Source organism: Oryx dammah, unplaced genomic scaffold, assembly GCF_014754425.2.
Source record: "Oryx dammah isolate SB20612 unplaced genomic scaffold, SCBI_Odam_1.1 HiC_scaffold_4, whole genome shotgun sequence".
Classification (NCBI taxonomy): domain Eukaryota; kingdom Metazoa; phylum Chordata; class Mammalia; order Artiodactyla; family Bovidae; genus Oryx; species Oryx dammah.
In genome coordinates, this window is record NW_024070188.1 from 68,670,736 (window position 1) to 68,685,980 (window position 15,245).

At 41.3% G+C, this 15,245-nt stretch overlaps 1 protein-coding gene and 1 non-coding gene across 9 annotated transcripts in view; one reads left to right on the forward strand and one right to left on the reverse strand.

Moving 5' to 3' along the window:
• The first annotated feature begins 718 nt into the window (after positions 1-718).
• UTRN (utrophin) overlaps positions 719-15,245 on the forward strand; it is a 547,129-nt gene continuing 532,602 nt past the window's right edge. For 2 of the 8 annotated variants that reach the window (XM_040238622.1, XM_040238626.1), the window contains exons 1-2: positions 719-792; positions 5,904-6,068. In XM_040238622.1, the coding sequence (XP_040094556.1) occupies positions 5,990-6,068 (79 nt within the window). In that variant the 5' untranslated portion in view covers positions 719-792; positions 5,904-5,989. Of the gene's footprint in view, positions 793-1,220; positions 1,470-5,903; positions 6,069-15,245 lie in introns of those variants that run through there. The other 6 variants (XM_040238623.1, XM_040238627.1, XM_040238621.1 and 3 more) reach the window with 4 other exon arrangements.
• On the reverse strand, positions 3,926-3,997 carry TRNAF-AAA. Its single transcript has one exon. It is a non-coding gene; the product is annotated as a tRNA-Phe (tRNA).

The window sequence follows — 15,245 nt, forward strand, 5'->3', positions numbered from 1 at the left end:
GCCGAGAGGACCTGATCTCCCGGAACAAAGTTGCCGGCCCTGCGGCAGCCGGGACGGGAGAGCCGAGGGCGGAGCCGGACCTGCTCGGCGCACCTCTACTGGGGAGGACGAACCCGCGTACCGGGACCGGAGCCGGTTCCCAGGAGGGCGAAGGCGCGCACCCCGCGGTCCTGCGCCCTCCCCGGCCTCCGGCGCTCCTTTCCCCGCTTCAACAAAGGGGCCGGCCGGCGGGCGGGTGAGGGGAGGAGGAGGAGCCGGGGGCGCGAGCCGCCGGCGCACGAAGTTGTGGAGTCGCCTTTCCTCGGAGGAGGGAAGCGGGCGGCCGCAGCGGCCCGCGGGCTTTCTCCCGCCGAGGGGCGAGGAGGAGCCTCTGGCTTCCAAAGCCGATTGGGGAATAGCAGGGAGCGGTGCCCCCCCCCCCCCCCGCCACCCTCCTTCGGGGTCATTTCTGCAGACGGAAAACTCTCCAGTGTTTGGCAAACTTGGTGCCTGCGCGCCGTTCCAGGTTTGCACTGGGACTGTTTTGTTTTTGGCGGAACTACGGGGCAGGAAGATTGCACAAGTTAGGGGCGTTTACAATCGAGTGTCAAAAAAAAGATTTTTTTTTTCTTTCGGATCTGGTCTGGTTTTCCGTATTTCCTTAAAAAAAAAAAAAAAAAACCCGCACCACAAAGCCCACGTTTGCACACACACCCGCGATTACTACGCCTGAAACACATCCGAGGAGACCCGGGCCGGCTTGGGACTCGGCGGCGGCGGGCGGGCGAGGCAGCCCGCGGGGCATGGGAGCAGGTAAGTCTATGCATTATTGAGCCTCGGGCCGGGTAATGTGACCACAGCCCCGGGACACGGGACGTAGGCTGCGGGGAGGATGGAGTTTTCAGCGGCTCCTGTGCCCAGGATCAGCGTCCCGAGCTCCTTCTCAAGGCTGAGCCTAAGATGTAACCAACTTTTGCGTGCACTTTCCTTGGAACCTCAGTTCAGCTCCCCGCCCCGGGACAGGGAATGCCAGAAACGTGGGGGAGAGTTCGGGCTCGGAAGTCCTCGGAATCCGTGTAGTATTTCCTAACGATCCGAACTCCTTCGACTGGTTCTGGGCAGCCCCTTGACTCCCTGAGTTTTTCTCCTGGCTGGGGTGAAGGGTCGTGCCTCCGTGCGCTCTGGGCCAGTGATCTCCAAGAGGGGACGTGGCTTCCTAGGAGGGCCTGTCACACACACACACACACACACACACACACACACCCCTCAGCCCCGGGAAGGCGGGGCCCGGGAGGTGTCCGCCAGGACCGGGTGGGGAGACGTTCCCAGCCATCCGCCTGGCAGGAAACGTGCTCGACCTCCGGGCCGTTGCTGCTCCCGAGGGTGGGGCTTTGGTGAGGTGACAAGGAGCGCTCAGTCGGTGAGTAGTCCCGCGCGATTGCCCCTCCTGGGGTCCCGGATCCTTGGCACATCTTGCAGCAATTGGTAAGGTAATTCATGTCCTTGTGTGGCTTGGGGTCCGAGGCATTGGTTGCTCAAGGCCCCTTTAGGAAACCGACACAGCACAAATTTTAGGCTGTGCAAGTTTTAGAAGGCACTCTGTTAAAAGTGGGTTTCTTTTTTTTTTTAAGCCAAGTCCCAGATTACGAAAGGGACTGATTCCAGGGTTGTTTCAAGGGGAGGAGAGAGTGTGCCCGGCTTGCAGGAGCCAGAAGACTCGCACTTTGTTTTCCACTGAACTGGGGAGCCCGGGTCTAACCTGGGTCTAACTGCTCCCCCGCTCCCGGGATGCCCCGGGGAGAGTCTCCTCTTTGCCAGCCCCCAGGTGACCTGGGTCACCAGGACCCCGCGGGTTGTAACCGCTTGTCGGGGAGTGAACCGAGTTCTGGGAAACCCGGATCCCCTGGGTCCGGGCGGGAGGTTGCTGCTCCTGGGAACCCGGCAGTAGCCGCATCTATTCCTTTGTAACTTGCATGGGCCTCGGGAGTCGGGTGGGCGCCTCTGGGCTGGTTGCTAGTGGACCCGGGGGACCCGGGAATCAGGCGACAGCTGCAGGAATGCGGAGCTCCTGGGTTCTTCGGCCTCCAGAGCACCGGGGGGCGAGGGCCATGGTTTACGCGGAGTCATTCCCCGCCTCCTGGACCAGTTTCTGAGACCGAGAAGACGGCGCTTTAACTCTCCTTCAGGTGTTTACCTGAAACTGATTGCCCTCGTAAATGGCATTAACCACAACAGTATGAACTTCCCTTGGAGCGCTTCCGAGAATGAATGGCAATTCTTGGCACTGGGCGGTGTCTTACTAAATTTCATACAGAGCCTCAAACTCTGGCCCCTGGGCTTTCCTTTCCACTACCTCAAGCATTCTTAGGATTATGTAAACGAATGAGTACTTTTTGCCCAAGGACCTACAGCATATTTCCATCATAATTGTACATTGTAAAACGTTTTTATTCTTATATCTTGTAATTTCCAAATTAAAAAAAAAACTTAAAGCATGAGTTTTGCCTGTGAGGCCATCCCCCGTCCTTTTAACCCAGGTTTATTGTGGCTTCTGGTTGCCTATGACAGCGAGAGAAGTTTTTGAAGAAAAAAGTTTTGAACTCCAAAAACTTTTGGAGAAGTTTTTGAACTCTACACTGGATGTAGAGTTAAGGGTATTGGTTTCAGTGAGAAAGAACTGGCTAAACTTTGCAGAACTTCATTTTGGGGAAACAGAACCTAGAGCAGAGGTGACAATAAATTATAATTATAAAGCAATATGTCTGTCTTTTATTCGGTTTGTCACCTAGCTTGGTGTGGAAGATGGTGGTGTTTCCATAGTATATATGTGGTCGTGGAGGGTCACACGGAGGCGCCTTGTGATGAAGCTATGGTCCTGTCTTCCAGCAAGCAATAATGACTTGCTGCCAAATGTTACTCAACCTGGAGGTCCCTGCCAATTAGTGGCACAAAGTATCAGTCAGTGGCTATGACACGATTAAAATGGTCATTTGCAGTTCTCTCAATTTGCCCAGTCTTTCCTTGTCCTCTGATCCCACTTACTGCTGAATCTGTGTAGCCTGTAAAGGATTTTGATTATCAAGAGAAAATCTGAGATTATCTTAAGGAGTTGGCAAAGTAAAACTTTATGTTGAAGGAATATTAACGTGCAAATGAAACACAGTTCTGTGCAAGCAGTTTACTTTTCTCTTTTGTGGAACGGGAAAAATCTTTTGAAGACCTTGGCTAAGACCACTTATGAAAGAGAGAATTAGAAATATATTTCAAAGGAAATAATTAGTTGCTTTCCAGTAAAGAGAATTTTTTGTTGGGAAAAGCTGATTTTCATAATAAAATTTTATGAGTATTCTTCTTGAACAAAACTTTTGGTACTTGAATATAATAAAATACATTTAAGAATTTAGCAAATCTTTAGCAGGTAATTTACCCCCTGAAAGGAACCTAATTACATAATAATCCATAAAGTGCGATAGTAGTGGACAGTATAAAAAATGAAAAATGTTTTTATACTCTCAAAATCTCGCAGATTCAGGCTGATGATCCAATCCATATATTTCTCCCTTTTGGAGAGGAAATTGTTCCTAAAGCTTTAGTAGTTCATCAGTTTTCATCTGCCTCAAACACTTTAACATTTAAAACCTTTTTCTAAGGTAACTTTGACCTCTTTATTGTTAGAACATACCCTTTTCCTAACTACTAAGGAAAAGAAATTTTACATTTTATGTATTTATATTGTTATGAAATATAAAACAATATGGTGTGTCCTTGAGTGTTGTATATTGTAAACATAATATGTAAGAATTTCTAGATAGTGAATGAGTGAAGTCGCTCAGTCATGTCTGACTCTTTGTGACCCTATGGACTGTAGCCTACCAGGCTTCTCCATCCATGGGATTTTCCAGGCAAGAGTACTGGAGTGGGTTGCCATTTCCTTCTCCAGGAGATCTTCCCGACCCAGGGATCGAACCTGGGTCTCCTGCATTTTGGGCAGACGCTTTACCATCTGAGCCACCAGGGAAGCATATAGTGAATAGGCATGTAAAATGAACTATATTACAAAATAGTAATGCCATATGATGTGTCCTTGAATTAAATAATTGAATTGTCTAATCCTAGCTAACAATAAACTCTGGTTTTGATATCTATTACAATATGTGAATTAATGTCTATTATTTGTAGTTAATATTGGGATGTCTTGACTGTTATTTTCCCAATTAAATGATTGATTTATTTAGCTGGCATTTGGGGTGCTTGTAAGGGGATGTGAGGATATAGCCAAGTTGCTGAACTTCAACTTGAATTTTGATTCTATTTGGGTTGCTTTGGCATTGTGTTCCAGAAAGTTCTAGGGCAGTGCATGTCTAATTGATGACATTTTAAAAGAAAAGTGGTAGTGCAGGGTAGAATCCTCAATTCTGTAAATTCTCAACATGCCTCGACTCATTAATTACTAAAAGATTAAAATTATTTTGAGTCATGTCTGTTCTCAGGAGAATTCACATGATGTGTTTTCCAGAATAAAATCTGTGTCAATGGCTATACCATGTAACTCTTCAGATTTATATATAATCCAGACCATTCCTGAGATCAGACTTTTTGGTTATCTCCACTTGTATATCTCAAACTCCATCAATCCAAATCACACTCCTTGTTTCTTCCTTCAGACGCTCATGCTCCAGTGACTCAATTGCGCAAGCCAAAATTGGGCATTTTGTGCCTCAGTATACTGAAACTCATATCCAGTCAGTTCCCAAATCCCATTGGCTTTCATTTAATATCTAATAGCCCACATGTCCACCCACTTCTTTCTATCTACATTTATTTAAGCCACAATCATATGTTGCTTCCCAGCTCAAAATCATCTGCTGTTTTCCCACTGTTCTTTGGAGAAATAACAAAATCCTTTACAGGCTGTCTTCACAGCCCTGTTCCTGGTCCTGTGTGTTACTTCACCTAGTTCAACAAATCCCTCTCCTCTTAGGCTCCAAAATCACTGGCCTCTGCTCAGATTTTTGAGTGTTCTTTGATGCTTCCTGTCACATTACATGGGAGATTCTTACCTTTTTCTCTTCCTATCTCTCATCCTTGAAGGCTTGGCTCAAATGTCACATCTTTAAGAAAGCCTTCTTTAATTGCCCAGAGCAGGTCAGATTCCTCTGCAGTATGCTCATATTACTCTATGCTTCTCCTTTGTACTTTTGTAACATATTAGTAGTATAATGAAATACTCCATTATATAATTAATTGCTTGATGTCTGTGGATTTCAAACTAGTATAGGTTTTGTCTCTTTGATAGTCATATTTCCATTGCCCAGATCAGTGCTTTATACATGAAAGTGAAAGTGTTAGTTGCTCAGTCATGTCCGACTCTTTGCAACCCCATGGACGTTAGTCCACCAGGCTCCTCTGTCCATGGGATTCTCCAGGCAAAAATACTGGAGTGGATTGCCATAGGCTCCAAATAAATATTTGTTGAATGAAGGATTACTATATAAATCCATATATAATGTGCATGTGTGTGTGCTCAGACTCTTCAGTTGTGTCCAACTTTTTGTGACTCCATGGATTATGGCCCACCAGGCTCCTCTGTCCATGGGATTTTTCAGGCAAGGATACTGGAGTGGATTGTCATGCCCTCCAGGGGATCTTCCTGACCTATGGACTGAATCCTAGACCCCTGTGTCTCCTGCAATGACAGGTGGATTCTTTACCACTGAGCCACCAGGAAGCCCATATATAACACACATACATATATGTTAATATTTATAGTCATATTATACAGCTATGATATATATTGTGGCTATATATTACATCTATATGCAATATGTTATACATAAATATATTTCAGCATGTATTAATATATTACAGTTATTAATATAGTCTTATATATTTTTAAAAATCCATGTTTCCCCTTTTCTCTTTAGGTATTGATGTTGATAATTATAGAAAATTGAAAGTCTTTAAAAGAGGATCTTGTCAAGCCTTTGGATTGTATTGAAACGCAACTAAGATGGCCAAGTATGGAGAGCATGAGGCCAGAGCTGACGATGGGCAGAATGAGTTCAGTGACATCATTAAGTCCAGATCTGGTAAGTAACGGAAGCTTCAGAAAATGGCTGATTTTTTGTTCATAAGCTACTTAGAAGGCATGAGATTTTGTTTGTTTTATACTGTTCTTATGAGACAAACTTCTTTTGAGAAACAGAAATCTGACAAATGACTATTACACTGTAAATGGTAATACAATATCTCTGTGTGTGCTGTGCTTAGTTGCTCAGTTGTGTCCAACTCTTTGCGACCCTGTGGACTGTAGCCTGCCAGGCTCCTCTGTCCATGGGGTTTCTCTAGGCAGGAATGCTGGAGTGGGTTGCCGTGCCCTCCTTGATATCTCTGTGTACTCTGTCTTAATTTCTCAATCCATCTTGGTCTCCTGGTATGTTGATTGGCATTGCTCGGTGAAACTGCTACCTGTTAGCTGATTGTTGTTCATTTATAAGAAACCTCTTGAACATAAAAGTGCAGCTTAAAAAGTGATGCTTAGGTAGGAAATGCTGTGGTTTCAGATGGGGTGGGTAGTCCTCTTGAGATTTGCTTTCATACCACCTCTCCCCCATCCCATTTCTAACCAGTGCTAGGCCAACAGGTGTTCTTCTACCTCTGCTTCCCTTTTTGAAGCATCTTATAAACCTTCTCAAGGTACAGTTTCACGGAAACTAGATTAAGACAGATGAATGGTTTTCATTGAAGATTTAAATTGATTATGTAAGGATATCACTCCCTCCCCCAATCTTTTTATTTATTTAGTTAGTTAGTTATTTCCCCCCCAATCTTTTTATATAATCAAGTACTTTACCACTCTGGCTGTATAACTGAATCAACTGGGGAGGGTTTGTTTTTATTTTTTTTTTAATACAGATAAATTGGTTCCACTCCAGACCTACTGAGTAAAAATTTCGGTATTTTTAAAAAGCAACAAATATGATTCTGAGATAGACTCTATGGGGAGATATTTTTGAGCAGCCAGGAGCTGAGTTTTGAAAATTACACAGAACTCCACCCTGGGTGTGAACACTATACTTAAGTAACTTTGAGAGTTACTTTGGCCTATAAACTTAATACCCAGTGTCACTTTAAAACCAAAAAAGGAACCTCATGTCTGTTTTTGCTATGTGAACCATCTTTATATTATGTTAGAAGGTTGCTTTTTATTGTATGAATCTGCAGAAATATGCACTGAAAATAGGCTCTAAATTAATAGAGATGAGGGTTTTGCTGGTGGCTCAGATGGTAAAGAATCTGCCTGCAATGTGGGAGACTCAGCTTTGATCTCTGGGTCAGGAAGACCCCCCAGAGAAGGGAATGGCAACCCACTCCAGTGTTCTAGCCTAGAGAATTCCATGGACAGAGGAGCCTGGTGAGCTACAGTTCATGGGGTCACAAAGAGTTGGACATGACTGATCTACTGACAGACACACATTTAAGGTATATTTCCCTTCATGGCCCTAGTGTTGGTTGATTGGTAAAGACTGGTTATTACAGTCTTGGTTCTAAATGTGTAGCCACTACTGTGTAGTTTGAAGGATCTTTTTGGGGGTACAGCTTAACATCCTATTTTAAAGTATGTTCCGAGAAAGTTTAATGCCCCCTAAAATTTATCTTGATTTAAATGCTTTAGTTGTATAAACTACTGTGTTGACGTAAGGGATTACTAATATCTTCTAAACAGTACAGAATGTATGTCCAGAAAAATATAGATGTAACAAGGAGGAAGATGACAGTGAGACAATTTAATGTACCCATGCTTGTCATGTTCTATAAATTGTGAGGAGTTATGTTCCTAAATAGTTTTCTGAGTCAACCTCCATTATGGTAAGACCCTTGATATTTATTTATAACTGTGTATTTTAACCATGTCCATAAAAAAGTAATTATTTAAGTTTAAAAATACTCGTTATATATGATGAGTACACATAACTTTTAAACTACTCTTTAAATTAAAAATGATCATTTCAAAAGACTGACTATTCTCATATACTATTGGGGACAGTTGGGTAGAACTCACTATGTTTTTAATGTATGCATTCCAATTGGCCCAGTACCTCTATTTTTGGAGTTTTGTTCCTAGGGAAGACACAGAAATATACAAGCAAAAAGTTGATCATAGCATTTTTATTATAGAAAAAAATTAGAAATACCATAAAAATCCAATACTGAGGATTGATTTAATCATAATTTCCCAAAGCATTTGAAATAAGCGTAAATTCTAATATATAAGTCAAAAAAGGATGTCATAGGCAAATAACTTTAGGAAACAATGGTTAGCCTATGCTGTTCCTTTAGTGTAGGGGACTTGACTAAATCACATAGAATCTCAGTGGAGCTAATTAAGGTGTATTCATAAAATACAGGTTAAACATTCACAAAAATGTTATGAATATGTATATATATGAACATAGAAACATGTTCTTGATGTTGTTATATAAAAATTATGTGCAATATAAAGTCATTTATGTGAAAAAAAATTTTTTCCCAATAAAGTTCAATAGAATGTACACGAAAATGTTAATGGTGGTCATCCTGGTATTTGGGGACTATTATTTTTCTCTTTTTTTACTCATAGGCATTTTAAATGCTTTTCAATGAGCCTGTATGACTTCTTAAAGTATTTCTAAAGTATTCTTAAAAATCTCAAATTGCTTCAAGTGTTTTAATGCCAAGGTGACGACTGTTACTTTCTTTTTTATTTTTGATGGCTCCTACTTCAAAAAGCATTGAAAACTTAGCTGTTGCATAGCTGAGATCTGAATCACATTCTTTTGGCTGGATTATGTTGCAAAAGGCAGTAGATAAATTTGGATTTGAATGGGCCTGTTAATTTCAATCATGCTTTCTGAAAGTCAAAGGAATCATATACATATAATGCATATTCTCCTATAGGAGAATTTTGATTCAGATTTATTTCTGTGTTTCTACTTTTTGAGGATCTAGCTATGGTGGAGGGGATAGAGATTGGGGTAGGAAGACCTGATGCTGAGATTATATTGATAAACTTTTGTCTTGGTTCATGAAGATTTATCTCGTTCCTCCTCAAATCCCTAAGTTTGAACAGTCTAAAAGCCTCGCTTCATAAAAGTATTGGTGCATTTTATGTTAAGGTATTAGGATTGTTTATATTGCCCTCATTCAATATTAATTTGCTTTATGCAGTGTATGAGGTTTAATAATTTTTAAAGTAATTTCTACCAACCAAACAGAAATCTGAAATATCAAGAGGTAGGTGATGAAATATTTCGTGAATATAAAAATCATGTATTTCTTAATGATTATAATTCATTTGTCTTGGATTTGAGTGAATTTTAGAAAAGAACTTGATAGAATATGATCTTTAATGATTCAGGGCTTGGGGTTGGGTAAAAGTAAATCTTTCCCTAACTTAAAGACATGCAAGTCAGATTTGTCTGTCATTAATCAGTACACCTTTGATAGCCGGAATTAGTGAGCTTCAGAAAGTTTTACAGTTTATCAAGTATTTTGAGAGTAGATTAAGAGTAAGATTTTTTTTTTTAAGTGAAATATATTATCAATGGAGTCTGTGGTGTGTAAACTTCTGCTTGGAACATTTTAAACATGAAATAATAAAATGGTTTGAGATATGTGTAAAATCAAAGAATAGCCTCACTGCTATTTTATTCTATCAATACTGACACTTTAATGCCAGTAACATAGAATAAGTCAACCTTTTCTGTTCTTCTCAGTGCTGTTCTGGTAAGTTTTAGCTCAAAGCCCCATAAAGAGGGTAGACGTCAGGATTAAAGACTGCCAACTAGCTCCTTGTGGGGATTCTGACTAGTAGGGATTAGAATCATAGATTCTCACATGGGAAGGGGCCATTTGTTGAATGAATTAATCGCTAAAACTCCACACTGTTGCATGATTCAAAGCTTCTTTAACAGCCTTTGGGCAGGAAGCCTGAGTGTAACATTTTTATCCTTGCTTCCTTCACTTTTTGTCTTCTTGTGTAATCCTGACCTAATTGTTGATGGAACCTGAGAGGTCCTGTTGCCTGGCCGTGCCCCTGTGTACCCAACTTCTTCTTGCACACCTCTAGTGATGGGATCTCACTGATTATGATAATTCTAGCAACTGACATTGATTGAAGACACACAGTGGATGTGGTGCTCAGAGTTTCATCCTCACAACGACTGTTTTACAGATGATGGACACGAGCCACACAGAAGTAATTTGCCAAACTGACCTTCTTTCTATTTCTGCAGTGGCCCAACCAAGCCTGCCTGAGGGCCTTTGCACATCCTTCTTTCCCTGTCTTTGCCTGATGGGCTCCTCTTATTAGGTAGATCTAGGCTGAGAAAACTTGCCTGCTGACTTTAGGAAGTAACTCTCCCAGTCATCTTTTTGTTGTTGTTACTATTCATTTACCAGACTTTCCTGCCCGTCCAGTGGTTAAGAATCTGCCTTGCAGTGCAAGAATGTGGGTTTGATCCCTGGTTCAGGATCTAAGGGTTTTCCCTGATGGCTAAACCTGGTAAGGAATCCACCTGCTAATGCAGGAGATGCAGGTTTGATCCCTGGGTCGGGAGGATCCCCTGGTGAAGAAAATGGCAACCGGCTCCAGTATTCTTGCCTGGGAAATCCCATGGACAGAGGAGCCTAGCGGGCTACAGTCCGCAGGTCACAAAAGAGTCAGACATGACTTAGTGACTAAACAACAACACTGGGAACTAAGATCCCACGTGCTGTGGAGCAGCTAAGCTTGACCGCCACAGCTAGAGTCTGTGCAATGAAAAATCCCACGTGAGGCAACGAAGACCTGTCACAGTCAAATAAATATTTAATTATTTGGCTGTGCCAGGCCTTAGTTGTGGCAACAGGGATCTTTGTTGCAGCATACAGAATCTTTTCGTTATGACATGTGGGATCTAGTTCTCTGAGTAGGGATCGAACTGGGCCCCCTGTATTGGGAGTGCAGAATCAGCCAGAAGGCTATGAGGAAAGTCACTCCCAGTCAATCTTGACTGTATCTGTATATTTAAGTTCCCTCTATGCTCCGTCACTCTCTGGTAGTTTTCTTGTTTCTCTTTTTTTGTGTATGTGTGTGTGTATGTGTGTGTGTATGTGTGTGTGTGTTAGCTTCCTTGGTAGCTGAGATAGTAAAGAATCTGCCTGGAATGCAGGAGACCTAGGTTTGATCCCTGGGTGGGAAAGATCCTGTAGAAAAGAGAATGGCTACCCACTCCAGTATTATTGCCTGGAGAATTCCAAGGACAGAGAAGCCTTGCAATCCATGATGTCGTCAAGAGTCAGACACAACTGAGCAACTAACACCTGAACTTTTCTTTCAATGTCCTACTCAACTTAATTCCACAAGAGCAGGGACCCATGCATCCCTGGGGCTCAGCCCAGTGTCTAGCTCATAGCAGGTAAGCAATGAATGTCTATTCAATGAAAAAGGCTACAGAGCTAGAAATGTCAGAGCTGGGGTGAGAACTCAGGTGATCTGACTCCAGAAACTCTGCATTCCAACGCTGTATAGAGTACCCAGTTTCCTAATTTACCAGGTAGTTTATTTTGTTGCTGCCAGATGGTCCTTTGTTTTTTTCGTGCCTAAATTAATTCCTTAGAAATTTTGCAGAGTGTTAATTGTTTCGCTACATCCCTCTGCCTCTGCCTTTGCCTTTGTGGTTACGAAATTGGGGCCTTTGGCTGTGAGATAGAGCTGCTCCAGGCCGCTGGCGGGCATCCTGTCCTGCCATGGGAAGGCCGATCGCGGGAGACATAACCTGCCGCTCTCAGCCCTGATTATTGGCCCCGGTCTCTATCTATCATTCTCTTCTAGAAGTTGGCAAAGGAAAATAGCAGAGGACTGGCAGTCCTCTGGGTGGAAGGTAGAAGAACTAATAATCTGTTTCTGACGTGAATTCCCTTTTCTCTTTTTCTTTGCTTGCTGCTCAAGGTTTTTAACTGGCTGGTGAAAAAAAAGGTAGTGGATTTCAGATGGACTGCGGTCTGGCACAGTTTGAGGCCTGGTCTGATGCCTGGATGGGTATCTATGGCATTGAAAGGGTTGGTTGGGGAGGAGTGGACTGGGAGGGGAGTAAAGGGAGGCCAGTGAAATAAAAATAAAATGAATTCTTTACTATGGAATATTATACCTGGTTACATTTATAACAGGCCTAACAATGATACTGTGTTTGCATGATACTATGTTTAAACTTTCTTAAGAAGATGTGGTTTTATGAAGCTGGGAGGAAGGTTACCTTATTTGTTTATCTTTTAGAGGCCTTTCTTTAGGAAAAACAGTGGTTACGTTGTATTTCCCATTGGTCTTCTTTCTCTTTTGTTTAAAGAAATATCTGTGTGGGGATTTTCCTAAAGAGTTTAAGGGACTGTGAAATATAGGTTTTTTTTAATCTCCCCCCAACCCTGCCCCCCTCCCCCCCACCAAAGCATTACTTGGCTGGAATGCCTGTGCTTTGAAGGGAGTCTTTGAGCGTGTTTGGTTTTTTTCCATGAGCCCTGGGGATTTGTGGTGAGGGACAGTGACCCTGGTGGAAATTCAACTCTTAACAGAGGAGAGCAGCTATTCTTGTCATGCACATAAAATATTCTGTGTTGGTACCTCATTAGGCTGAAATAGTGCCATCATAAAAAAGATTTCTGCATTCATGTAATTCTCATGACCTGTTACTAAGGCTGGGAAAGCTGTGTAGGTGATCTGTTCTCCACAGGAAAACAAATTTTGGAGAATGTTCTAAGCAGTAGAAGTCTTTAGTATATAGACAGAATGGAAAACTCAAGTTTTATTGAACCTTATTTGAGCCCAGATTTGAACTAGATGTCTATAGGATGATTTTCAGGAAACAAGGGGACAGGCAAGATCATTGAAGCGGTTGTAAATATTAGTTAAAATTCTATTGCAAAAGATTACTTAGGTGGTTTCACATGTATTGGTTAGATTTTTTTTTTCTCTCTTTAAGCTGTGTGTGTGTGTGTAGGCATAGATATTTACTGTTCTACTCTTTATTTTTTGGTGTGCCTTAATTGCTTAATAATAAATACAGTCAGTTTAGTATTTGAGAGGTGAATCGGTGTGAAATTGTAATATGTATTTACTGTCGAAATGATGGTTGTGGACTGAGAAATCTAAGCTAGACCTAGTCCTTTCACTTTTCCTTGCTCTACCCCTGGATTTACATAGGTCAAGTGTGGGAGGCAGGTAGTCCCATGTTCCATGTGGCTCTCTGGCCTTGACCTTCATGCCTTTTCACAACCAAACACCTGAGATTTATTTGTATTCTGTGAACCTTCTCTGTCAAAAGCTTGTTCTCCTAGCCTAGCCAATAATAGGAATTGTTTGTGTGTGTGCCCTCTTGGCAGTTAAGATTAAAGTTTGCATTGGCACAGCCTTATACCGATTTTGAGATCTGTTCACTTAAAAAAGCAAAAAAAAAAAAGAAATCAGTTTTGTTTGTCACAGTCATTAAAATCGAGGTGTAAAGCAGGAGAATAACATTTCGTAGGTGAATATTTTCAAATGAACTTTTTTTGGTGGGTGGGTGGCAGGCTAATTATTATGATTTCTGTCCAGTTCATCAATCTCAGTATTGAATTATATAACATTCTTTTTCCTGAAGATCATAACAAAGCACATTGACAAGCACATTGATAATGACATTTCTGATAGAGCAGAGAAAGCCAGTAAAAAAAAATATGACTTTCTGTCTCTAAACTGGCAGAACTTAGAAAAATCCCATGATTAAAAAGATATTATCTGGTGAGATCATCTTTTCTAATTCCATTGTTTGAATGTTTGCACATTTGTCTCATGCCATGTTCTGATTAAGATTTTGGTGTAGGATATTTATGTGAAAAAGGCTTTAATACGAATTGATGGGTCTTCTTGCTCTTTATGGGTGAGTCTTGTGATTTTCATTAGTTCAGTAATTACATAGATGTCGACATATGCTTTTATTTTGAAAGTCGGGTTTTAGGCTCAGCCTCTTAGAGTTCCTAACTCTGGCTACATGTCAGAACCATCCTTTGGGATTCCGACTCAGTCACGTGGGGTGGGGTCCCGGCGTCTGGAGTTTTAACAAGCTCTGGAGTTACTCTGTTTAGTGCCATTGATTTATGGACAAAGGAAGCAGGTTTAAGACTCTTGGAACCAAAGTGAAAGTGGTCTGTGCATTTCAGAGGAGAAAGGAGAGCTACGGTCCAATGTTGAAGATTATTTCTACTAACAACCTCTTCTTTTTAAATAATTTTAAGAGGTGGTGGATTTTGTGGTTTTGGACTTTTTTTCTTCTGCTTTGTATTCTTGTGCTTAGCAAAGGTAAAATTGTGTAAAGAGAGCAGGAGAGTGATGAAACTGGTGCGTTTCTTATTGTGGACTGTTGAACTGGAAGATCCTACCAAAATATTCAGCCTTGAAATATTTCTTCTTGGAGCACCTTGGTCTTCAGTTTGGTGCATTTAACCTCTTCCTGCTGCAAGGTTAGAGTAGAAACCTGAATTCTTTCATGGGATACTCTGAACTTATCATAAAAACTTACTGTCTGTTTTTTCTAAGAAACATTTCCAAGACAGATATGGTTTGACTCATGGTGAGGAAAAATCCCACATCCATCCTTTATGTTGATTTTCTTTCTTTTTACTTAAGTTATAATTTATTCACACAGTGGAATTATTTGCAATGAAAAATCACAGGTTCTTTCTGTATTGATATGGGATGGTCTCTAAGATATGATATAAAGTGCAAGAACATAGTAACTTGATGCTAGTTTTCTTATCTTCTTGAAGGTTAATAAGGTGTTACAATTGTATTTGCCTCCTTGTTTTTGTAATTGTATTTATTTTTTTAATAATCTTTATTTTTTTTATTGAGGCATGTTTGATGTACAGTAATACAATCTGTTATGGGAGTACAATATAGTAATTCACAATTTTTAAAGGTTATACTCCATTTATAGTTATTATAAATTATTAACTCTATTCTGCATGTTGTGAAATATATTCTTGTAGCTTATTTTATGCTTAATAGTTTGCACCTGTTACTCCCCTCCCCGTATGTTGCCCCTCCCCTCCCTCTTCTCCCCACTGGTAACCACTGGTATGTTCTTTATGTCCATGAGTCTGCTACTTTTTTGTCATATTCACTAATTTGTTGTATTTTTAAGATTCCTCATGTGATAACATATAGTATTTGTCTTTTTCTGTCTCATTTATTTCCCTTGGACCCTAATGCCTTC